Below are 24,412 nucleotides of genomic sequence, written 5' to 3'. Positions count from 1 at the left end.
CCTCATGGCTTCTGGGCTTTCCCCATTTCAGACTCTGCTCAGCACAGCAGCCAGTGGGACCCTCTAAAGGTCCCAGTCCTCCACTCAGAGGACTTCACTCAGAGTGACAGCCAAAGCCCCGAAGGGCCCCCGGTGCTCCAGCCCCGGCTTTCTCGTCTCCTGTTGCGCTCCCTGGAACTCACTCTGGGGACACACAAGGCTCTCCGTACACCCCAAGTACCTGTCTACCCTGAGGCCTTTGCTCTTCTTTCCTCTCTTTCTGGATTCACGTGATTTGTGCCCTGTTCTCCTTCAGGTTTTTGCTCAGATATCACCCTCTCATTAAGTCTTTTCCTAACAACTTTTTTTTTTTTTTTTTTTTTTTTTTTTGAGACAGAGTCTTGATCTGTTGCCCAGGCTGGAGTGCCGAGGTGCAACAACAGCTCAGTGCACCCTCACTCGGCCGGGCTCAGGCACTCCTCCCACCTTCCTCCCCGTTGGCTGGGACTACAGGCATGTGCCACCACACCCGGCTAATTTTGTTGTTGTTTTCTTTTTGTAGAGACAGGCTTTCACCATGTTGCCCAGGCTGGTCTTGGACTCCTGGAGTCAAGCAGTCCACCCACCTCGGCCTTCCAAAGTGCCAGGATTACAGTTGCGAGCCACTGAGCCCAGCCCTTAACAACCCACTTAAAATTTCAAACCCTAGCTGGGCACAGTGGCTCACGCCTGTAATCCCAGCAATTTGGGAGGCCGAGGCAGGCAGATCACCTGATGTCAGGAGTTCAAGACAAGCTTGGCCAACGTGGTGAAACCCTGTCTCTACTAAAAATACAAAAATTAGCTGGGCATGGTGGCAGGCGCCTGTAATCCCAGCTACTCGGGAGGCTGAGGAAGGATAATCGCTTGAACCTGGGAGGTGGGGGTTGCAGTGAGCTGAGATTGCGCCACTGCACTTCAGCCTGACGACAGAGCAAGACTCCGTATCAAAAAAAAAAAAATTCAAACCTCCTTATGGATCTGGCTCTCCCCTAACCTGCTTCATTTACCACCACCTGGCGGTATTATTTATTTTGTCCATTGTTGGTCTTCTCTCCCTAACATCTAAGCTCACATTGTCCCTGCTCACTGCGTTATTCCCAGCTCTGAGAACAATGCTGGGCACAAAATAACTGCTCAATAAACACGTGTCATTGACCAACTGAAAGACTGGAGCTCTCAGAAAGTGCATGAATGTGCCTGCCACGCACCAGTTGCGTGCAGTCTGACTGGAATGCAGTATCAGCTTCGCTGTGCTCATGGGTTGATGAAGTTAATGCGTCACTGATGTTCGTGAATGTTGATGTCAGTACATTGGTTATCACAGGTCCAGGAGGTAGCACTTTCTCCGTTCATGTCCACAGTTGCCGCTCAGGTACGGGTCATGTTTTCTGGAGCATGTAGACCTCTGCTGTATTATCTATGGTGGTGTGCACCCACACATTTTCCTGGGTCTGTCTATTAACTCACCACTTCCAAGCCTCGACAGTCTGGTGGCTGCCACACTGCTGCTGGCGCCGCCCTGGCCCCTTTCTTTTCCCGTGGGAGGCATATGCTAGGGGGGCAATATTTAGTTTTCCCAGCTGGTGCCACTGGGCAATGCCTTGAGGGGTGTCATCTGTCTTTAGGGCTTCCTTGGCAACATGGCTTTCCTCCTTCCTTCCTCCTCCTTCACCCCAGATGGAATGAGACTCCTATGCTGGATTCCGTCCTAAATCAGGGCTACCTGTATTAACGAGCTGTGTGACCTGGGTAAGCTCTTCCCCTTTGCTGACACTCCTCCCACCTGTGGGATGAGGTGCCTTGTGTCTCTCCTACTCCCCACTTAGGCCACGGCACTGGGGTTCTTCTCTGGAGTAACAACCAGCCGCCAAGAATGAGAGTCAACTGGACACTGGTGCAGGAGGCAGACACAGCTAAGGGTTATGTGTTCCAGCTGTTCCAACCAGGCAGACACATTCCTTTTTTTTTTTTTTTCTTTTTTTTTTGGAGACGGAGTCTTGCTCTGTTGTCCAGGCTGGAGTGCAGTGGCACAGTCTTTGCTCACTGCAACCTCTGCCTCGTGGGTTCAAGCGATTCTCCTGCCTCAGCCTCCCAAATAGCTGGGATTACAGGCACCCGCCAGCACGCCTGGCTAATTTTTGTATTTTTAGTAGAGACAGGGTTTCACCATGTTGGCCAGGCTGGTCTTGAACTCCTGACCTCAGGTGACCTGCCTGCCTCTGCCTCCCAAAGTGCTGGGATTACATGTGTAGGCCACCACGCCTGGCCCATGTCTCTTTTTAAATCTACTTCCCCTAGTGCTCATGTGGCTAGTGCTTCCTCTTCACCCCTCGGGGGGGGTGAGAGCTGCCAGACTTTGCTGCCTGCTGTTTGTTTGTTTGTTTGTTTTGAGACGGAATTTTGCTCGTTGCCCAGGCTGGAGTGCAATGCTATGATCTCAGCTCACCGCAACCTCCCTCTCCCAGGTTCAAGCAATTGTCCTGCCTCAGCCTCCCGAGTAGCTGGGATTACAGGCATGCGCCACCACACCCGGCTAATTTTGTATTTTTAGTAGAGATGGGGTTTCACCATGTTGGTCACGCTGGTCTCGAACTCCCGACCTCAGGTGATCCGCCTGCCTTGGCCTCCCAAAGTGTTGGGATTACAGGTGTGAGCCACCGTGCCTAGCCTGCCTGCTGTTTTTGTGATCTCACCAGGTCAACTAAATTGGAACTCAGTTTCCTCATTTGGGCATAAAAACCCATATCCTCCCAGCTTCATGGGCCTTTCATGAAGATTTGAGAGTTCCAATGGGCTTTGTGAATATTAGGGAGAAATTGAATCCCATTATAGCACAGGACATCATCCTAAATCTAGAAATGATATTTTTTCTTTTTTGAGACAGTGTCTCGCTCTGTTACCTGGCTGGAGTGCAATGGCTCCATCATGGCCTACTGCAAACTCTGCCCCCCTGGCTCAAGCAATCCTCCCACTTCAGCCTCCCAAGTAGCTGGGACTATAGGCGCATGCCACCACACCTGGCTAATTTCTGTATTTTTTTTTGTACAGTCAGGGTCTCACTATGTTGCCCAGGCTGTTCTCCAACTCCCGACCTCAGGTGATCCACCCGCCTCGGCCTCCCAAAGTGCTGGGATTACAGGTGTGAGCCACCACACACAGCCCTAGAAATGATTTTTAATTTTAATTTTTTTTTTTTGAGATAGAGTCTTGCTCTGTTGCTCAGGCTGGAGTGCAGTGGTACAATCTCGGCTCACTGCAACCTCTGCCTCCTGGGTTCAAGTGATTCTCCTGCCTCAGCCTCTCGAATAGCTGGGATTACAGGTGTCTGCCACCATGCCCAGCTAATTTTTGTATTTTTAGTAGAGATGGGGTTTCACCATGTTGGCCAGGCTGGTCTCGAACTCCTGACCTCAGGTGATCTGCCCGCCTCGGCCTCCCAAAGCGCGGGGATTTAAAGGTGTGAGCCACCATGCCCAGCCTAGAAATGATTTTTAAACAGAGATTTCCAAATACTAGGCAGTGATGCTTTGCTAATTGGCTATATGATTAATATTAATATTGTAACTATGGGGCCAAAAGCCCCTTGGAGGGTCTTAAGTTATGTATGGGGCTGGCGGTTGGTGGGGAGGGATGTGTGTGCTGCTCAGAGATGGTACAAGCCGAGGGATGGCTAGAGTTTCTTGCATCTAAGCTCAGCCTGCCCTCAGGATGCTGGAGGGTATGGATGTGGTTCAGCTTCAGCTGTACAATATTTCTGCGAACTGGGTCCAAACAGCCAAGGCGGCAGGTGTACGGCGGAGCCTGAAGGGCCGGGGAGCTGGCTGGATGAATGGAGGGCCTGGGGACCTGCCTGTCTCCCACATATGACTCACTCCTCAGCCCCCGACCTGGCTCCTCGTCCATGCACCCCTTTGCTCTGCCCGAGGGCACCCTACCTTGTACCCCTGGATGTCTCCATTCTGGCTGTCCAGCGGAGGTGGCTCCCAAGTCACGTCCAGCTGTGTGGCCGTGGCGCCGTGGATGACCACGTTACGAGGTGCTGCTGTGGGCACTGGAGGGCATGCAGGGTGGGCAGTGAGCATGTGAGTAAACCTGGGAGGGGAGGTGGGCTGGGCGGGATGGGGAGCCCAGATCCCGTCTCTTCCAGCTGAACTGGGTGAGGCTGGGAAAGACATGCCGGGGCCAGACAGGGCGGGCGCTGCTCACCTGCCTCCCCGACAAAGACCTCCTGAGGGGGGCTGGAGGGCCCCTCGCCCACAGCATTGTACACGCTCATCCGTATCTCATATCGCCTGTGCTTGTTCAGGTCTGTGGGGGAGAGTGGCGGAGGAGAAGCACACTGAGGTCACCATCCCTGCTGGGAAGGTGCCCCCCAGGGAGGGTGGAGGCTGCACGGGGAGGAATGAGGCACCCCCGCCATTCTAGTCCCCTCTGTGAAGGTGCAGGAAGAAGGAGGCGAGAGGCGGGGCCCCCAGGGGACTCTCTGTGCCAATCTGGGCATCGGGCGATGCTGGTTGGCCTCTTGGCCTAGGGTGGCCCTACATTTTATTGTTCAACTGGACACTTTTGAGACTGAAAACCACTATAAACATTTACACTGGGACAACAGCTTTGGGTAAACCAAAGCTGTCCTGGGCATGCCTGGCCATAGAGTCACCCCCTAACCCCAGCCTGTCCTCTTTCCCCACCGTGACAGATGCCCAGAGTTCCCATCCACCAACTCTTTACACAGCGGGGCTCAGCTCCAGGGGGGAGGGGCGCATCGGATGTGAATTCTGGACTAAGAAACCTGATGTTTCTGCCAAGTTTGAGGTGCTTGGCTGAGAATGCCTGGCAGAACTTGGGAATGGGACGCAGCTGCAAGAAACGGGCGCAGTCACTGTCCCCTGTGGCTGAAAGTTTCTCCCACCCTCTCCACTCTTCTCTCTGGGTTCCCCGCCCCTGCTCCCTTCCCCTGGGTGGAGTCTACCCTTCAACAGGGTTGTGAGAGGGGTGTCACCCTTGCCTAGCTGCCTATGCAGCCTGTGTTGGCCATTGGTTGACGGAGGAAGGAGGAAGAGAATTTAGCCTTAAACTAGTGCTATTTTCTCCTGAGCATGAAACCCTCTTGCCTAAGGCCCCGGGTCTCAGGAAGAACCATGGCTGGGGCTTTAGAGAAAGATCAAGGGCTGGGGCGTGCAAGCAGCAAGAACATGCCTAGTGCATGGGAGGACGACAGAAGCAGGTGACTGAAACTGCTGTTACCTCCCTCCAGGTGTGGGGCCAAACTGTGAGACCCAGCTGGGCCGAGAAGTGCCTTCGATAGGACTAGATGGGGCAGCAGCCACGTGGACACCTGCCCACCTACCCAACAGCGTCCAACAGCTCCTGCTGCGGCCCTGCTGTCACTGTCCCCTGACCCAGCGGAGCACAGGGTTACAGACTTCCCTTTTCCAGCCCACACCCGACAGAGGGCAGGCTTGAAGGAGACTTTCCCTGTCATCGGCCTACTTTTCCGTGTGTTTAGGGTTATCACTTGTGTTCAGGTTAGTCCCATTCCTTAAGCCCCCTGGGGTGGGCACACCCCCTCAGCCTGTGATCAGGCCTCTTGAGGAGGCCCCGCTCCCAATCCCCTGCGAGGCCTGGGCCCGCGATGAAGCCACCATGCAAGGAGACTTACTGTCCAGCTCGTACTGCGTGAGGCTGGGCCGGCTCAGGTTCCGTATGGAGTGTGTGGCTATGGGGTGGGGGTGCCGGGCGGGGGCGCAGAGGGAGACAGCAGACAGAAGAGGTTAGTGCTCACACATCCCCACCCCACAAAGAAACTCCGGCCAGGCGGGGCCGACGGGGTGAACAGACAGGAAGTGTTTCCAAATTTCCAATGCTGAGTTACGGGCCAGGATAACAGTGCAGTGGGGGCAGGGGAAGCTGGAGGCTCCCTGGACAGTCTGTCCCCACCCTGGTGTGCACTGGCCCAAGGTGACATGAGCTCTTTGTAGCCCAGCATCTCTAGGGACATCTCTGGGGGACCCTCTCACCCCAACTCTCTTCCTTGTTTCAGGGCAGAGCTCCTGGAAACCAGCATGAAATACCGGAGTCGTTAATTTCCTCGTATGAACCAGAAACAATTTTACTACTAGGAAATATGACTGTATTATACACAGGCAATATAAAATCCCAACCACAAGCTAATGCGGGCAAAAAAAAAAAGAAAGAAAAAAAGTCCACCAAAAACGCAAGCTGTTGGTTGGATCAGCTACTTCAGAGTTTTTCTATTAATATTCCTTTGCTACATGCTCATCATTTTGTTGTCTGCTAACTCACTAGAAGACAAGGCACGAAAGGCTTGAGAGAACTAAGGGAGGAAACGTGAAAATGAAGAGGCTGGGCCGGGCACAGTGGCTCATGCCTGTAATCTCAGCACTTTGGGAAGCCAAGGTGGGTGGATCACCTGAGGTCAGGAGTTCGAGACCAGCCTGGCCAGCACAGTGAAACCCGGTCTCTACTAAAAACACAAAAATTAGCTGGGCGTAGTGGTGCATGCCTGTAGTTCCAGCTACTTGGGAAGCTGGGGCAGGAGAATCGCTTGAACCTGGGAGGCAGATGTTGCAGTGAGCCGAGATCCTGCCACTGCATTCTAGCCTAGGCAACAGAGCAAGGCTCTGTCTCAAAAAAAAAAAAGAAAAAAAAAATGCCGGGTGCAGTGACTCATGCCTGTAATCCCAGCACTTCGGAAGGCCGAGGCAGGTGGATCACCTGAGGTCAGGAGTTCGAGACCAGCCTGGCTAACATGGTGAAACCCCGTTTCTACTAAAAATACAAAAAATTAGCTGGGCGTGGTAGTGTGCGCCTTTAATCCCAGCTACTCAGGAGGCCTCAGGCAGGAGAATCGCTTGAACCTGGGAGGCGGAGGTTGCAGTGAGCTGAGATGGTGCCATTGCACTCCAGCTTAGGCAACAAGAGTGAAACTCCGTCTCAAAAAAAAAAAAAAAAAAAAAAGGAGAGGCTCTTAAACTGACCCGTCTCCTGCTAGTCTGTTTGGGTGAGTGTCCCACACCCACCTGAGTACCCAGTCCTCTGGGGTACTGCTGCCTGCTGCTGTCTTTTACTACGAATCAGTCATGGAGTCCCAGGTGGGTGGACAGAGGATATTTAGGGAAGGAGGCTCTTTATAAAAATCTCTAGTGGTCTGAGTCCAAATCTTAGGTGAACGCAAGCACTTCAGACCCAAACAAGCCGAAGGTGTAGATGAACATCAGCTTTGAGCCACTGGGAAAACCTCAGTTTTTTCTTTCATTATGTACCAAGGTGTCCTAATTATTGTTGCTATCTGCTGTGCTGTAAAATATTTTATCGGTTGCACCACTTTGCAGCATTTTGTCTAAAGCTCTTAACTGTCATAAATGCACCTAACTGTCTGCCAATGTGGAATACTAAATAATTATTATGTGAGTGACTGATTTACTTTGAAAAATCAAAAACAGGCCAGGTACAGTGGCTCACGCCTGTAATTCCAGCACTTTGGGAGGCCAAAGCGGGCAGGTCGCTTAAGGTCAGGAGTTCAAGAGCAGCCTGGCCAACATGGTGAAACCCCGTCTCTACTAAAAATAACAACAACAAAAAAATTAGCAGCGTGGTGGCACATGCCTGTAGTCCCAGCTACCTGGGAGGCTGAGGCACAAGAATCGCTTGAACCCAGGAAGTGGAGGTTGCAGTGAGCTGAGATGGCACCGCTACACTCCAGCCTGGGCAACAGAGCGAGACTCTGTCTAAAAAAAACAAAAACGAAAACAAAAAAACCTCGAGTCCTGGAGCATCTGCACCCATCACGTATCATCTCCCATACTGGCCTCGGTTCCAACCTCGTGCTCTCTTCCTATGTGACTGCAACAGCCTCTATCTGGGCACCTGCCTCTGGCTCCCCATCCTCCCACCATGGCCAAGCCATCATCCTCATGCCACCAAAGTGGCTCCTAACACAAAAGTCCAAACACGTCTTTCCCTTGCTGTGATCTCCTGGGCATCGGCTCTCCCTGACATTTCCACCTGGGCTCCCCGCTTTCCTTCCTTCGCTCCAGGGGGCAGGCTGGATCTCCAGGACAGGCAGGGCAGTGACTTCCCCCAGGAAAAGAGGGGGCCAGGACTACTGCTCTTGGGGTGTGACCAGGTGAGGCTTCTGGTCCCTCAAGGGCAGGGTGCTCCTTCTCATACACCAGGCTGTCCCTGTCCCTTCGTCCTGGTTAACTTGGCATCATCCTTCCGTGTTAGCGCCAGTGCTGGTGCCGGGGAAGCCTTGCCTGGCCCTGGCTTTAGGTCCTCCTAGAATGTTTCCTTCCTGGCTCGCCTGGCTCCTCCTCCAGCGTGCAACTCCAAGAGGGCAGGGACCCTGTCTATCTTGATCATTGGTGTGCCCCACAGTGACTCGGAGCCCATAGAAGGTGCTCAGTAAATATTCAGTAAATGAAGGAATGGGATGGGAAGAGGGAGAGGCACACATGGAGGAGGGAGGCAGGGTTTCAGGTTAGAGTGGTTCCAGGAAGCTGAGAGCTCCAGAGCGGGAAGGTGAGGGTGACCGCCCCCATCCCACCGATTCCTCTGGCTCCCAAGTGTCACTCACGGGTAAGCTCGGCCCATGTGGCCCCTGGGTTGTTGATGCCTCGAATCGTGAAGCCCCTCAGTCCTTCATAGAGCAGCTCCCGGTATCGGATCCGGAAGCCCAGGAGGATGCCATTGATCTTGTCCTCTGCTGGCGGCTGCAGGGAAGGGAGTAGGGCATGGGGAGGGGACCTGGACTACCACCCACCCCACCCCACGCTCTCTCATCATGCCTCAGAGCAGCCACAGAGCAGGGACTGTGTTTTAACCAGGAAAAGAAATCAAGATAATATTGGGCATTTTAAATTTACAAAGCACTTCTGATGAGGCCATTTCATCCCTGCAGCATTCTTTGGAAGGAAGGAAGGGCAGGAATCAGTAATTGCCTTTTCCCCAAGCAGGAAACTGAGGCTCAGAGATATTAAGGAACTTTCCCAAGATCACACGGCATCATCGGGGCCTGAGCACACAGCTGTTTTCCTAGAGCCACTCCTGGTTCAGCTCCTTTGTCTTCAAGGGCTGCCCTCACCTGATCACCAGCCTCCCCAGGACTGCTGGTCCCTGCCTTAGCACCTGGATAACACTTCCTGGTGTTTCCTGCAAGCTGAGCCCTCTCCTACTCTTAGTACATGCAAGGGTGAGTGCGCCCCTCACCCCTTCATCAAGTTCTCCTTTGCTTCCTCTCCCATCTACAGCTTAGCTGGAGAACAGGCTTCGGGAGAAGATGGGAACCACTTCTTAATGATATTGCTCATAAAGAATGGACTGACCAACCTGGCCAGCATGGCAAAACCCCGTCTCTACTAAGAATATAAAAATTAGCTGGGTGTGGTGGCATGTGCCTGTAGTTCTGCTGGGAAGGCTGAGGAAAGAGAATCATGTGAAGCCGGGAGGCGGAGGTTGCAGTGAGCTGAGATGGGGCCACTGTACTCCAGCCTGGGGGACAGAGCAAGACTCTGTCTGAAAACAAAACAAAACCCAAACCCCAAAAAACCAAAACCCTGCTGAAACAGCTCAGCCTTTATTAGCTCCTTAATGACTTCCCCAGCTGCCGCGGGCATCTCCCTGCCCCCTCCGCCATGTTGCTCCAGCCTCGTCCCGGTCACAGGTGCACTAAGTCATGTTCATCTACGGGAGCGTCCTCTCCTTGAGGCTGTGTGTCTCAGGCTGGGGGGACCCTCCTGGCTTTGTCTTCGAGGGCTTTCCCTTTGTGGGGTGGCAGATGGCTGAAGGGGAGTGCCTGCCCCTTTGATCTGGAGAAGTGGTGACGGCAGTTCAGTGCTTTGAACTTTTAGTAGAGATGGGGTTTTGCCAGGGGTCCCTCTCATGTGGGTGACCTGCTGAGCCAAGGCTGAACTTCAGAGGGCACAGGAGGGCCCTGCGGGGCAGGACCCATGAGCAGCCTGGTCGCTGAGGTTTGCCCATGGTCTTCCCCAGGCCATGGCGTGTTCTGTGACATGCACATGCCTGGATTTCTCATGGCTTCCCAGGTGCTCTGGGGGCAGAGAACCTGGGGGCTCCATGCAGCCCTGGTGGGGACTGCTGGCTTTCCAGTCCCAGAGCAGAGCTCGTCTGGGTCTTCATGGAGCTTTCCTGCCTGCTGGGCCGTACCTGCCATCGGATTAGCACGGAGGTGGTGGTGTGGGGCGTCACGGAGAGGATGGTGGGTGCTTCGTCGGGGGCTGTGGAGAGAGGCAGACAGGTAGGTTCTGGGGGCCGCAGCTTCAAGTCCCCCAGGAGCCCACTGGGACCAGATTCTGCTAATACTGGACCGCGGGGCAAGTCCAGCTTGCATTGCCCTCCATGCCTGCTGGCCTGACTTCTGCAGAACAAAGGGCTGGTGTAAAGGGGAGGGAGGGAGGGACTGTGAGCTGACCCAGCCCAAACCCAAGGGTCCCAGAGCCCCCTCAACTCTGCCCCTCAGAGCCATAGATCACTTCTGCTGCTGCTGAGAACTCCCGTCCCGCTCGCTGGCAGCTTGTGGGACACGAGGAAGGAATGCGCCACAGGCCAGGCTGGGCCTGGGACCCTGAGCCCTTGGCAAAGGTGTCTGTGGCCCAAACCTCCCTGAGACCCTACCCTGGGAGCTGAAGGGCCCAGTGGGTCCCACGCCCCTCTCATCTTTGGAGGCCCCTCCCCCCAGAAGAAAATGCCCCGTGCCCAGGAAGCAGCCAGTGGGCCGAGAGGGAGACTGCTGGGGAAGGGGTACTGACCGGCCTGCAGGGTGGTCAGTGACTCCGACTCCTCGCTGAACTCGCTGTCGCCAATGTCATTGGTCGCCTTCACTCGGAACTTGTAGGACGTGAAGGGCTTCAGCCTGTGGGGGGAAATAGGGCCAATGCGCCAAGGTGCTCCTTAAAGGCCTCGCCCCATGCCCCCACCAAGGAGTCTCCCTGGTCTGCCCCTGCTTGGGAAAGGGGGCGGGGTGCCAGCCCACTACACAGAAGGGCACACTGAGGCTCAGAAATGAGCTTTGCTACACAGAGGATGAACTGGGACCCAGTCCCAGGGGTCCCAAGCACCTAGACCAGGTCCTCCAGCCCATGCCAGCTTGGGGTGCCTTTAGCCCCAGTTGTAAGCCATAGCTTCCCGAGAAGGAAATGTCTGCAGCTTCCCCACTTCAGAGCACCATGCAGTCACAAAAGCACCAATACCTCCACTGGGAACAAACTCCTCCCCTGCCCCCAACAAACTGCCATCTCTTTCTTTTTTTTTTTTGTTTGAGATGGAATCTTTTTTTGTTGTTGTTGAGACACAGTCTCACTCTGTCGCCCAGGCTGGAGTGCAGTGGTGCCATCTTGGCTCACTGCAACCTCCGCCTCCCAGGTTCAAGCAATTCTCGTGCCTCAGCCTCCCGAGCAGCTGGGATTACAGGCATGTGCTACCATAGCCAGCTAATTTTTGTATTTTAGTAGAGACAGGGTTTCACCATGTTGGCCAGACTGGTTTCAAACTCCTGACCTCAAGTGATCCTCCCGCCTCGGCCTCCCAAAGTGCTGGGATTCCAGGCATGAGCCACCGCTCCTGGCCTCTCTTTTTTAAATGTAGTAAATGAGGGAAGAGCTGAGGTTCTCAAGAGTTAAGCAGTACTTCATCTCTATAGGCCTCATTTCCTCTGGGAGCAAACGTCTCTCTTTTAGATTTATGGGGGGTGGGAGAGGTGGGGAAGAAAGTATTGCTCAAAACTCCCGGTCACATCAACCGGAATATAAAAAATACAACCCATTCGGAATTAAATTGAAGCCAGAATTTTGGAGTGACGCTCCACTCCCCTATTAAAGCTGGAGAGGAAGATGCCGCTCAGCTGGAAGAATCACTAATGAAGGATGACAGGCACTTCACTAAAGGGGGACTTCTAGGCTCCAGAAATAGATAATTAAGAGGCAACCTAACAGGGTTCCAGAGGGAACAGAGCGAGGCAAAGCAGGACAGAGCTAATTTGGGAGGGTGAGAGTGGACGCGGAGGCCGCCCGGGTGGTGCATGTAGGAGGAGAGCTGGGGGCAGGCTGGAGGTGTTTTCAGAAGGCCCCCTACCCAGTGGAGGAGCACCGCTGGTCCCGGCAGGGAGAGGGGCAGTGGGGATGCTGGCGTGGACCCGAGCCTTACCTGTCCACAATGAAGCTGGAGGCGTTGTGGCTCACGGAGGCCGAGTGCAGTGCCCACCTGCCGCTGGGCAGCTCGCGGGTCTGGATGGTGTAATAGCGCACAGGGGAGAGCCCATCGCTCCCCGGCTCCCAGGACAGCAGCACGCTGCGTGCTCTCACATCCTCCTGCTGCACCATTGGTCTGCTGGGGGGCTGCGGGCGGACTGGGAGGTGGCAGAGGGGGAGGAGCAGGTGAGTAGGCCAAGCCGTGGTGGAGGGGGCTGGACTTTTTCGAGGGACGAAAGGAGGTGATCTGGGCTCAGGCCTGGCATCCCCTTCCCATCCCAATTCCATGCACGCAGGATCCTTGCAGGTTCTCACACCTGGGTACAGCGAGCACCCCTCTCCGGGTCAGAGGCCCACCCTCAGGCTCCTAGAGCCCCAGGGCCTGGGAATTTACAGCTCCTCAGGGCAGCCATAAGCAAGGACTGACGGTGAGGAGGGACAAACATCCACCCAGTTCCTTTGCTCCTGCCTGAAACGAGGCCGAGCCGGGCCCTGCGCAGTCCCCGATTGAGCGGGATGAGGCTGTTTCCCTGCGAGAAGCCTTGCTTCATTCCAGGCCCTAGCTTGGCTCCCTTCTCTCCCCAGCCTCACTGCCCCGCCCCTCCTGCAGGGCTTCTCAAACCTCAGCAGTACTGCAATTCGGAACAGATGACTCTGTGGCGGGGGCATGCCGTGCACTGCAGGATGCTCAGCAGTGTCCCTGGCTTCCACCCACTTGATGCCAGTAGCACCCCCACACTGTGACAAACAACATGTCTCCAGACATGTCCAGTGTCCCCTGGGGCCAAAGAAGTCCCCAGTTGAGAAGCACTGTACTGTTTTTCCTGAGTACATTTTCTTCTTCCCTTCCTCCCTCCCTCCCTCCCTTCCTTCCTTTCCTCCCTCCCTTCCTTTCCTCCTTTCCTTTTCTTTCTCCCTCTCTTTTCTCCCTCCCTCTCTTCCTTCTCCCTCCCTCCCTTCTTTCTCCCTCCCTCCCTTCCTTCTCCCTCCCTCCCTTCCTTCTCCCTCCCTCCCTTCCTTCTCCCTCCCTCCCTCCCTTCCTTCTCCCTCCCTCCCTTCCTTTTCCCTCCCTCCCTTCCTTCTCCCTCCCTCCCTTCCTTCTCCCTCCCTCCCTTCCTTCTCCCTCCCTCCCTTCCTTTCTCCCTCCCTTCCTTCTTCCCCCTCCCCTCCCCTCTCCTTCCCTTCCCCTCTCCTCTCGCCTTTCCTCCCTTCCCCTCCCCCTCCTCCTTCCCTTTCCCCTTCCCCTCCTTCCTTTCTTTCTTTCTTTCTTTAAAACACAGACAGGGTCTGTATCTGCTGCCCAGGCTGGAGTGCAGTGGCACGATCATAGCTCACTGCACCCTCAAACTCCTTGATTCAAGCAATCCTTCTACCTCAGCCTCTTGAATGGCTGGGACTACAGATGTATCCCACCACACCTGGCTAATATTTATTTATTTTATTTTGAGACAGTCTCGCTCTGTAGCCCAGGCTGGGCTGCAGTGGTGTGATCTCAGCTCACTGCAACCTCCGCCTCCCAGGTTCAAGCGATTCTCTTGCCTCAGCCTCCCAAGTAGCTAGGGTTAGCGATGTGTGCCACCATGCCCAGCTAATTTTTGTATTTTTAGTAGGGACAAGGTTTCACCCTGTTGGCCAGGCTGGTCTTGAACTTCCGACCTCAGGTGATCTGCCTCCCTCGGCCTCCCAAAGTGCTGGGATTACAGGTGTGAGCCACCATGCCCGGCCTATGGCTAATATTTTTACGTTCTGTAGAGATGGGGTCTCACTATGTGGCCCAGATTGAGAGTATTTTCTAATATATCCCTTTCAGGCCAGTCGGGGTCCCAGGCTTGCTTTTGGGGAGCCCAAGGTCAGGCAAGGTGCCAGCTCAGGGCAGCAGTGCAGTGGCAGCTGGAGCTCCCGGCAGCAGCCCATCTGTGTTGACAAGGCCAGGGCTGCGAGCGGGGAGGGGAGAGGGAAGATGGTCACTAACCCTCCCTTAATTAATTAATTAATTTAGACAGAGTCTTGTTCTGTCACCCAGGCTGGAGTGCAGTGGTGCGATCTTGGCTCACTGCAACCTCCGTCTCCTGGGTTCAAGTGATTCTCGTGTCTCAGCTTCCTGAGTAGCTGGGATTACAGGTGTGCGCCATCACGCCTGGCTAATTTTTGTATTTTTAGTAGAGACGGGGTTTCGCCATGTCAGTCAGGCTGGTCTCAAACTCCTGACCTCAAGTGATCCACCCGCCTCGGCCTCCCAAAGTGTTGGGATTACAGGCGTGAGCCACTGAGCCTGGCCACAGACTTCCCCTTTAGAAGACTAGACCAGAGTAGGGTCCTTGGGAGTGAACTTGCAGCTCATCTCTGGGAGTCTACTAGACTCCTCGCTGACTTTGACTTGAGAGATTGGAGCCCACCTTCCATTCTCACCCAGGGCACTGTGGCTCATACCAGCCATCCACTAGGAGCAGCTCAGAGCACTGGCTGGCCCCCCCTCAGCTGCCCCCCAGGCCTTCCCTGGCCCCCGTGGGCAGTCACCTCTTTTCTCAGTGGTCACCACCAAGGCCTCGGCAGCCTCTCCCCAGCCCTTGCGGGTCTGGGCCGTGATGCGGAACAGGTAGACAGACTCTGGCTTGAGGCCCGTGGCTGTGTACTGCCGGGCGCTGGGTGCCAGCACCTCCACAGTGGCGGTGTTGGCCGTGGTGGTGTTGAGCCGGTGTGTGATCTGGTAAGCTGTGGGAAGGAAGCACATGGCTATGATGGCAAGCAAGGCAAGCTGCCCCTAGGGCCCCAGGAAGGGTTGTTCCGTCCAAAGCCACAGCTGTGTCTGCACATGGCCACCTTGCCGTGGTCACTTTGGCTGTGCTCTGTCTGCCTGAGGCCTCTGGGTCACTCTCCAGTCTTCAGCTGCCACCTGCGGAGGGTGGACCGTGGGTGGCATGGAGAGGCCCTCTATGCACAGGGTCTGTGACCCCCCGTAACAGCCGCAAGTGAAGAAACTGAGGCCCGGAGAGGCCAGACCACCCGCTGGTAAGTGACAGAGCTGGAATCCCAGCCCAGGTCTTTCTGGGCTAACGCACTTGCCCTTCCTGCCTCCACTCTGAATTAGGGATGTGGCATTGCTCTAGGGCAGGTGGTGCGTGAGGTCAGGACTTAGAACCCTGGGACAGGTACAGGCAGCCCAAGCCCCCATTTTAAAGGTGAGGGGACTGAGGCCGCAGAGGGGAGTAGACCTGCTCAAGTTCATGCAGCTGCCGACCGGAACCCTGGGTGTGTGTATTGGGGGAACCCTAAACGTGAGATGAAGCTTCCCATCTGTAGCCTCCCTCCTGTGCGCCTTGAGACTCTTTTCCAGCTGTGCTGAGCCTGCCAGCGTGCCCTCACTTGGCCATGCTAAGGAACAGCGTCCAAGGTTTACCAGATGGCTGGCAGGCTGGGGGTCTGGGGACATTTGGGGACGCAAAGCCAACCATGACTCTTTTTTTTTTTGAGACGGAGTCTCGCTCTGACGCCCAGGCTGGAGTGCAGTGGTGCAATCTCGGCTCACTGCAAGCTCCGCCTCCCGGGTTCCCGCCATTCTCCTGCCTCAGCCTCTCCCGAGTAGCTGGGACTACAGGCGCCCGCCATCACGCCCGGCTAATTTTTTTTTTGTATTTTTAGTAGAGAAGGGGTTTCACCGTGGTCTCCATCTCCTGACCTCGTGATCCGCCCGCCTCGGCCTCCCAAAGTGCTGGGATTACAAGCGTGAGCCACCGCGCCCAGCCCAACCCATGACTCTTAAGGGACTTGAACTCTGATCTTGCCCTCCGGAAGATTATCTTACACACTGGAACTTCTAGCAGGAGGGCTAACGCTCAGGTCCCATTCTAGAGGGGATGTGGAGGCTCCCTGGACCTACTCTCCCTCTAGCCAGTAATGAAGTGGCCTCCTTTATAGCTCATGCCTCCTTCTTCTTCCTGCAGCCGGGGCATGGGAAGGGCAAAGGCTTACCCAGAATGATGCCATTGGGAGCAGCAGGGGGCTGCCAGATCAGCCGCACAGACGTGGTCCGCACCTCTGGGAACAGGATGCCCATGGGTGGTCCTGGGACTGGAGGGGGCAAAGGAGAAGAGGCCGATGCACGAGGCTGCCGCTCAGCTGGGGATGGGCCCAGCTTGGGCAGAGCAGCCTGGCGGGGTGGAGGGGGAAGGGGCCACCCAGCTCAGTGAATTTCTGTGGAGTACTGCCCTGTGCCTGATACTGTGTTAGGAGCCAGGGGCAAGAACATGGAACCAAGGGGGCTTTCTGCCCTCAAAATAGGCATCATTTGGCAGGGACCTGAGGCTCCAGTTTCCCCTGCTCGTTGTCTGTATACACGCCCCAGAACCAGGCTGCCCTCAGAGCTGGGCCCTGGATGGATTCGTCTGTGCTTCACAAGGTCCTGTTCTGACTTCCTTCCACCCATGGGGTGAAGTGGCCGTGGGGTAATGGGAAATGCCCACCCCCAGCCTGCACCACTCCTCTCTCTAGACCTTGCTCTGGAATCCTGGGACCCTGGAATTCCCTGCCCAGAGAGGCCTAGGCATGCTTCCAGGGGCTGCATGGGCCTGGTCCCCACATCCACTCTCCTGAGGGTAGGCTATGTACCCCTGGCTCCAGGGAAGGCCAAGGGGTAGCTATTTTGCAGGTGTGGAGATGAAGATTGAATGGAGTGGGTCAAAGGACAGGGTGAGGAGAGAATGGGGCAGGGGGTGGGGGAGGGTAGCTGGCGAGGGGCACTCTTCCTGTGTTGCCGCATTGCAGCACAGAATGACAAGATGTCTGAGATTTCCAAACTTTTTTTTTTTTTTTTTTTTTTGATACCGAGTCTCGCTCTGTTGCCCAAGCTGGAGTGCAGTGGCATGATCTCGACTCACTGCAAGCTCCGCCTCCCGGATCAAGCGATTCTCCTGCCTCAGCCTCCCAGTAGCTGAGACTACAGGTGTGTGCCACCACACCTGGCTAATTTTTATACTTTTGGTAGAGACAGGGTTTTACCATGTTGGCCAGGCTGGTCTCGAACTCCTGACCTCAAGTGGTCTGCCTGCCTTGGCTGCCTAAAGTGCTAGGATTACGGGCATGGGCCACGACGCCCAGCCTGAGATTTCTAAACTTGAACCTGGCCTTCCACATCATTATAAGGGTATATCTGTCAAGGCAGGAGGATAGAACATATTTAATTTAACAGTTCATTAGCTTGATGAATAATGTTAGCATATGCAAACATATGGTATTTGGACTTCCTTCTGCACTCTGGTCCGGCTCCTGCAGATGTCTGTGGTGGGCAGTAGGTGGGGGCGTGTGCGGGGAGATAGGAGGGGGCAAGGGATGCATTGCTGTTTCTGATGGGGAGTTTTGCTACAGGGATGAATGCCTGCAGCCCGCTGGTGACATTCTTTTGCAAACAGGACCAGGAGGTTCGTGTGTCCAGGAAAAATACTTTCACTTTCACAGACCTTTACTCAAAGTGAACCTGCTCCAGTTGAAAAATAAAGTAAAACTGGCCAGGCGCAGTGGCTCACATCTGTATTTCCAGCATGTTGGGAGGCTGAGGTGGGTGGATTGCCTGAGGTCAGGAGTTCGAGACCAGCCTGGCCAACATGGTGAAACCCCAGCTCTACTAAAAATACAACAATTAGCTGCGTGTGGTGGCCAGCGCCTGTAATCCCAGCTGCTCAGGAGGCTGAGGCAAGAGAATGGTTTGAACCTGGGAGGCGGAGGTTGTAGTGGGCCAAGACCGCACCACTGCACTCCAGCCTGGGTGACAGAGTGATACTGTATCAAAAAAAAAAGAAAAGTAAATTAAAACTGGTGCAAGTCCCTATTCTGTACACTTGTTTTGCAGACAGACCAAGAGACTGAATCAGACGTCAAACTGCCTCCGCACTGTCCTCAGGGATACACAGGCTGTAATTAGCATCCCCTGCAGCGGGGCTGGTAGCTCTGGGTGACCCATCCCTACAGGAGGCATCTGAGGCCATGGCTCCCCGTGGGGCAGAGCCTGACCCCAGAAGGGCAAGGCCAGATGGGCAGGAGGAAGGGCGGCTCCTCCCAGCCTTCCCCAAGCTCACTGGGATATGGACTCACCATCATCCAGCGTCCGCTCCAGGATGGGAGGGTGGCTGGGGCTGCCGTCCCCGATGCGTGTGAAGGCCAGCACCTGGACCTCATAGAGCACGTATTTGCCCAAGCCAGTGAGCTGGGCACTGCGAGATGAGTTGCCTTCCACCAGCCAGAATCGGGGCTGGGCGTCCGAGTCCTTCTCCTTATACATCACCTGTCAGGGCCCAGCACAGGGTGAGGGCCTCAGGCCTGCGTCTCACCCATCTACACTTTTCCAGAGTCTCATCCCCAGGAAGGGGGTGGGTAGCCTTGGGCTCCTTGGAGTGACTTGGCCCCAAAGGTTGAGGGTAATTGCAAAGCTAGTGTACCCGGAGGGCTGGGGACACAAAGACAGACTCAGTCATAGGGCAAGAAGGCTCCTGAGAGGGCATGCAGGTGGGAAGACAGCCCTAGACAGGGGGTGTGACTTATGCAAGGTCACACAGCTAGCAGCTGTGTGTCACACATCTCCCAACTTCCAGACCAGGGCTGGACCATGTGGCTAGGCACAGCTTTAAAAGGGATTCTAAAAGATAACGAAAAGCAAAACTGGGTCCAACAGAGCTGAGTGAGGCTGGGGGCATCCAGCGTGGCCTCCCGGGAGAGATGGAGCAGGCCTAGGCCCTGGGTCCTCTCTGGGTGCCTCCCCACCCACAAGGGATGACTCGTGGTTGCCATGGTGACCACAGGCTAGGATGCCAGGCAGATCCCCTGTATCCACTCTAGGAGGCAGAGACCTAGAGGGTGATAAGGACAAGGCCCCTTGGATGGAGAGGCTGGAGGGGCCAGCGTAGGGACCCCACCTCCTGGGATCCCGGGACTCACCTTATAGCCCAGCACGAGCCCGTTGCGATCGGCCTCGGGGACCTCGCTCCAGCGCACCAGCATGCTGCTGGAGGTGGTGGCCAGTGCAGACACATTGGTGGGGCCGGAAGAGGGGACTGTGGGGGAAAGGGAGTGGAGAGAAGGCACTCAGGACCCAATGTTGACTGTGCAAGGGATGTGGACCAGGACATGGGGCCGAGGAAGGGGCCAGCTCGATGTTGCCTCTCTATGGAAGAAACGTGGCACACATGGTCCCCAAACTGCAAACGATCCCACCAAGACGGCCTTTGGTTTTGGAATGCTGCAGACGCTGTGTCCGGTTTCAGATGAGCCTCCTCACAGGATTCTCTGCTCAGGTTAGGATTAGATGAGCTTGCATTTCCTGCTAGCACAGCAGAGAGGGCTGGCAGAGGGACCAGGGGGGCCTAGGAGAGCTGTCTGTCATTTAAAGGGTGCCAGGAAAAAGCCACAGAGCAGTGAACCACATATGGATGGATGAGAGTTGCCTGAATGCTGGGCTCACATTCTGTGGGTCACCCCTGGGCAGGCCCCCAGGAGCTTCTGGTAGTGATTCTGGAATGTTCTGAGAGCTAACCCTTTCCTCGACCCCTCCACTGTGGTCTTTCAGGCACCACTGGGTTTCAGGGTTAAAGCTGAGGGCAGGGGACTGGGCGGTATGAATGGTGGAGCCGACCTAGCTCTCCTCCAGAGGCAGGGACACCCCCGCCCCCCTTGGGAATATGGGAATAGCAGGCACAGTTGCAGGGAAGTGGCAGGTGCTGGGGGACGTGGCAACATCATTGTGACATTGAGCATAAGCAGAGGAAATGAGCTCAGGCTGTTTTTGAACAACACCTTCAGCCTGGCACGCCCTTGGATGGCCCTGAGGGCATAGAGACCAAGGAGGGGACAGGCAGCAGGGCGGTTGGGTGTGAGGGGTCGGTACCTGACTCCCGGGTCCTGCCCACCACTGTCTGGCTCCAGGGCCCACTCCCGATGGCGTTGAAGGCCTGGACCTGGACGCGGTACTCTGTCCACTCCTCCAGGTCCTCGATGGTGTACTCCCGCTCCACACGGTCCTGCACCACGTGGCTCAGCGTCTTGCCATGCCCGTCTGACCGGCTGTACTTGATCTTATAGCCCACGGACTCAGGGTTCCCATTGTATTCCATCTCCGGGAGAGGCTGCAGCGGGGCAGGGGTGGCAAAGCTGCTATGAGCCAGGCCCCCCACTGTGCAGGGAAGAACTGCCCTGCTACCCTCTCCTCCAGGGAGCCTTCAGGGCTATCCGTCCCACTGTCACCCGCTCAGTGTCCACATGAGGCTCTCTCACCCGAGTGTGGCTTAGGTTGTGTGACTGTGTTTCTGATGGGCTCTTATCTTCCTGCAGGGAGGATAGAGAAGCGGCAGCCTTTCTTTACTGTGCATGTGACAAATCTATTACCCTGCCAAGGGAGTCAGGAGCCCACAAAGGCTGTGTGTCTGACACACTGATAACACCGCCACCTTTGGCTCTGCTGTCTCTGCTGCTTACCTCTGTCACTCAGGCTGCCAGCATACACTTAATTGCCTACCACACCTGGTCTCAGCTCATGCCTGCCTTTGGAGGAGTGAGCATGGGCAGAGAGCAGGATGGGTGGGGCACCTGCCAGTCAGGAAGTCTTTCTGTCCAGCAAACCTCAGCCTCTCCTGCTGCATTTTCAGCCTCCTCCTTCTTCTTTTTTTTTTTTTTTAAGACAGGATTCTGGCTCTGTCTCTCAGGCTGGAGTGCCATGGTGCCATCTCAGCTCACTGCAACCTCTACTTCCTGGGCTCAAGCGATCTCTTGCTGGGACTATAGGCGTGTGCCACTATGCCTGCTAAGTTTTGTAGAGACGAGGTTTTGCCATGTTGCTTAGGTTGGTCTCAAACTCCTGAGCTCAAGCCATCTGCTCGCCTCGGCCTCCCAAAGTGCTGGGATTACAAGCCACCATGCCCAACCAGCCTCCTCCTTCTTGTTTGAGTCTCACAGAAAAGAAGTCAGATTTCTTTACTGGGCCTTAGGACTAGGCTGATGAGGCTGTGGTCACCAGCTTAAGGTTGTGTGGATGACCATGGGCAGTGCTGGTGACAGTGGAGGTGTGCACACAGGGAGGGGAGCCCAGGGCCTCCACTCCTCTGAAGGGCACAGAGCTGGGGTGGGGGCATCTCCAGCCCTCACCTCCCCCAGTTCTGCTTCTCCAGGGGCTCTGGAGGGCCCTTGGTCCACAGGCTCACCCCAGGCTGACCCACTTTACTCCACTCCTCACCTTCGGCCCAACCTCCCCTGCTCACTACACGCTTCCTCCCTCCCTCCTGCAGACACTTAGTGAAGCCGACCAAAGACCATTAAGATAGCAATCGATGGTCTCGAGAGCCGGAGATGGGGCTTAAGCGCAAGTTCCCTTACCTGCTGAGGAAAGGTAATGGACCACGCACCATTAAGCATGGGCCTGAGAGGCGTCTAGGGCCCCGTGCCACATGGCAACTGCCTTTCTATTCCCCCATGCAGTCCCTGCCCTCAGCATCAGACTCCAACCTTTTAGTAGCTGCAAACCTTAAAGTGAGATTCAGGAAGGAAGCAGGGAGCCAGCCTGGGGTGGGGATGCCCGGGAGCAAAGGGGCAGGAGGTGGGTATGGTCACACTGCGCACGGGGCACTGAGCTGGGTCGAGACAGCTCTGCAGCGCTGCTCAGGTGCCAGCCACTCTGGGAAGGAAACTGCAATTAATAACTAATATTTATCGAGGACTGATGGTGCCAAGTGCTTTCACGGCCGTTAGCATCAAGCTGTCCGCACACGGGAACGGCAATAACGACTTCACAGTGTGGTGTGTTTGCAAGTTGGGTTTTGCACAATGAGTAAGATCTTACATGGAAACAAAGGGTTTGTATGGTCAGATGGGCCTGGGGAAGCAGGGTCAAGAGGGCTCCTGCTATGCTAGTGTTCCTGGATTCTCTACGGAGCTGTGGTATGCGCTGCTGTTCCCACATTTATTTGTCTAAGAATTCTTGTTTGCACCAAACACCTCCTAGGATTGCTGCTCTGTGGGACACATGCTGGGAAACGATGTTCCAGAGGGCCTGGTGGGGAGAAATGGCCTGTTCTCCAGAGGATGAGATGGCAGCGTGCCCAACGGTTAGGGCTGTGGACTTGCGGGTAAAGATTCCCTGGGTTGGGACCTCAGCCCTGCTGTTCATGAAAGCATGTGGGAGGATACGGGAGGCCTTGGGCAAGTTATCTGATCTCTCTTCTGCTCCAGTTTCATCTGCAAAATGGGGACCAGGATCACTCTGCTGTCACAGGCTTGTTGTCAGAACAGCGCCTGGTAGGAGAGGAAGCCTCGGTGTGTTACTATCACTACCTCGTGCAGGATGGCCCAGGGTCATGACCCCCAACACACAGCCCAGATCTGGGGAACACTCTCTGAATGCCACAGTGGCACTTGAATCCCAGACCTGCCGCTTGGGAGCTGTGTGGCTGTGGGTAAGTTCTTAACCTCTCTGAGCCTCAGTTTTCTTAGCTGTGAATTGGGATGATCATGTATCCTTTGTAAGATTATCGGGAGAATCAAATGGGATGGAAAATTTAAAATGCTTGCCACTTGGCGATGCTCAGTAAACAGCATTTTTGAGCTCCTTCCTCTCATCGCCACCAGGAGGGCATTTGTTCATTTGGCTAAGATGTTGATTATCAGGCATCTCATCAGAAAAGAGAAAGGGAAGAGAACGGAGCTGTAGGAATTCCAGTGTGCACCTTCTAGGAGGCAATGACCAGGAGCTCACGGAGAGGTCCCACCCCTGCCCTCGAGGGAGCCTTACCATCCAGCGCAGCCACAGGCTGGTCTCACTGGCTGTGCGCAGAGACACATTGGCTGGGGCCATGTCAGGGGGCGCCTGCAGGGTCTGGATCTTTCTAGAAGGCTGACTGGGGGGGCTGGTGCCCACGATGTTCACCTGGCGCATGCGGAAGCTGGGGTTGGGGAGAGATGAGCAAGACGGTAAGGGCAGGACCCCAGCTCTCAACCCTGTCCTGGTCTGGGCCACGGCCCCCACCCACCCCCAGGCCTGAGGCTGCTGCCTTCTCCCCGGGCCAGTCTCATTACCTGTAGTAGGTGAAGGGGTTGAGGTCGGGCACCTCCATGGAGCGGGCATCGGGCTCGTTGGAGAGCTGGTGGATCAGCAACCACTCCTCTCCCTCCCCAACCACGCCTACCTGGAAAAGGGCAGGACCTTAAGCCTGTCCAGCCTACAGGGCCCACACAGGGTGCTCTGAGCCCCAGTACAAGCCCTGCCAGGGAAGAACTTGGTTCAGATCCCAGGGCTCATCTGGAGGGCACCATATGGGGCTACCATCTTTCCAGGCCCCTAAACATGACTGCAAGTGTGACTCAACCCTCCTGCCTTAGAATCTCTTAGGATGCTTGTGATCAATATATTCCTGGATTCTGGAGTCAGAATGAGTTTAAAACTAACTCCACTACTTACAGAATCCCTCGAGTGCCGCCCAGGAATCTGTGCTTTTAACAAGCAGCCCAGGTGATTCTCCTAAACACCCCGGGGTACTTCCAGAGACCCAGGCTGCCCCTCAAACCAGCTGAATCAGAATCAGAGTTTCTGGGGTTGGGGCACAGGTGTTGGCACTTCTGAACGCTCCCCTGATGATTCCAGGGTACATCCAAGGCGGATATTTTTATATTCCAGCAACTGGGTATTTTTCTAGGCACCCCCTGACCCAGGAGGGGACTGTAATGTGTGTGTTTCTCCGTGTACACAGGTGAGGGGCAGGGGGAGTTGGAGACAACATTGGCAAGTGTGAGGATTTGGAGTATAATGGGCCATTGAGAGTTGCACATGACAATTCACACAGGCTGAAATACACATAAGATTTTGCACTCAAGAGCACGGGGTGCCCTGGCGGGGGCTGCTGCCCAGGCCCCAGGCCTGCCCTACCTGGGCTTCCACCAGCCAGCGGGAGATGGAGGTTTTCCCATCATAGCCTGGCCTGAACTGCAAGGTCACGGAGCGGGGGCCGATGTTAGAAATGCCCAGGTTGGTGGGGGGCCCTGGGAGTTCTGGAAAAGGAGAACAGGGTGGGGAAGAAGATCCGGCGAGAATGGCCCCCCATGTTGAATGGGACTGTTGGGCATGGAGGGGGCTGTGTGTCACGCTTTTCCTGGAAATGTCTGAGGAGAAGCACAGCCACGGCCCCACTCCACCCACAGTC

General features: G+C 55.4%; 1 protein-coding gene across 2 annotated transcripts in view; it reads right to left on the bottom strand.

Moving 5' to 3' along the window:
• The window catches only part of SDK2 (sidekick cell adhesion molecule 2), a 306,801-nt gene that overhangs the window by 36,155 nt on the left and 246,234 nt on the right, over nt 1-24,412 (bottom strand). The window contains exons 22-36 of one of the 2 annotated variants that reach the window (XM_055242380.2): nt 24,139-24,260; nt 23,292-23,401; nt 23,008-23,158; nt 20,116-20,353; nt 19,170-19,285; nt 18,330-18,519; nt 16,215-16,313; nt 14,763-14,957; nt 12,202-12,403; nt 10,809-10,912; nt 10,207-10,277; nt 8,618-8,753; nt 5,681-5,737; nt 4,228-4,329; nt 3,957-4,072 (exon numbers count right to left, since the gene is read on the bottom strand). In XM_055242380.2, coding sequence (XP_055098355.1) covers nt 3,957-4,072; nt 4,228-4,329; nt 5,681-5,737; nt 8,618-8,753; nt 10,207-10,277; nt 10,809-10,912; nt 12,202-12,403; nt 14,763-14,957; nt 16,215-16,313; nt 18,330-18,519; nt 19,170-19,285; nt 20,116-20,353; nt 23,008-23,158; nt 23,292-23,401; nt 24,139-24,260 — 2,009 coding nt within the window. The remainder of the gene's footprint in view (nt 1-3,956; nt 4,073-4,227; nt 4,330-5,680; nt 5,738-8,617; nt 8,754-10,206; nt 10,278-10,808; nt 10,913-12,201; nt 12,404-14,762; nt 14,958-16,214; nt 16,314-18,329; nt 18,520-19,169; nt 19,286-20,115; nt 20,354-23,007; nt 23,159-23,291; nt 23,402-24,138; nt 24,261-24,412) is intronic. The other variant, XM_055242381.2, reaches the window with a different exon arrangement.

Source organism: Symphalangus syndactylus, chromosome 14 (assembly GCF_028878055.3).
Source record: "Symphalangus syndactylus isolate Jambi chromosome 14, NHGRI_mSymSyn1-v2.1_pri, whole genome shotgun sequence".
In the NCBI taxonomy this organism is placed as follows: Eukaryota; Metazoa; Chordata; class Mammalia; order Primates; family Hylobatidae; genus Symphalangus; species Symphalangus syndactylus.
Note: the sequence above shows the minus strand (reverse complement) of the source record. Positions and strands in the feature narration are given on the sequence as shown.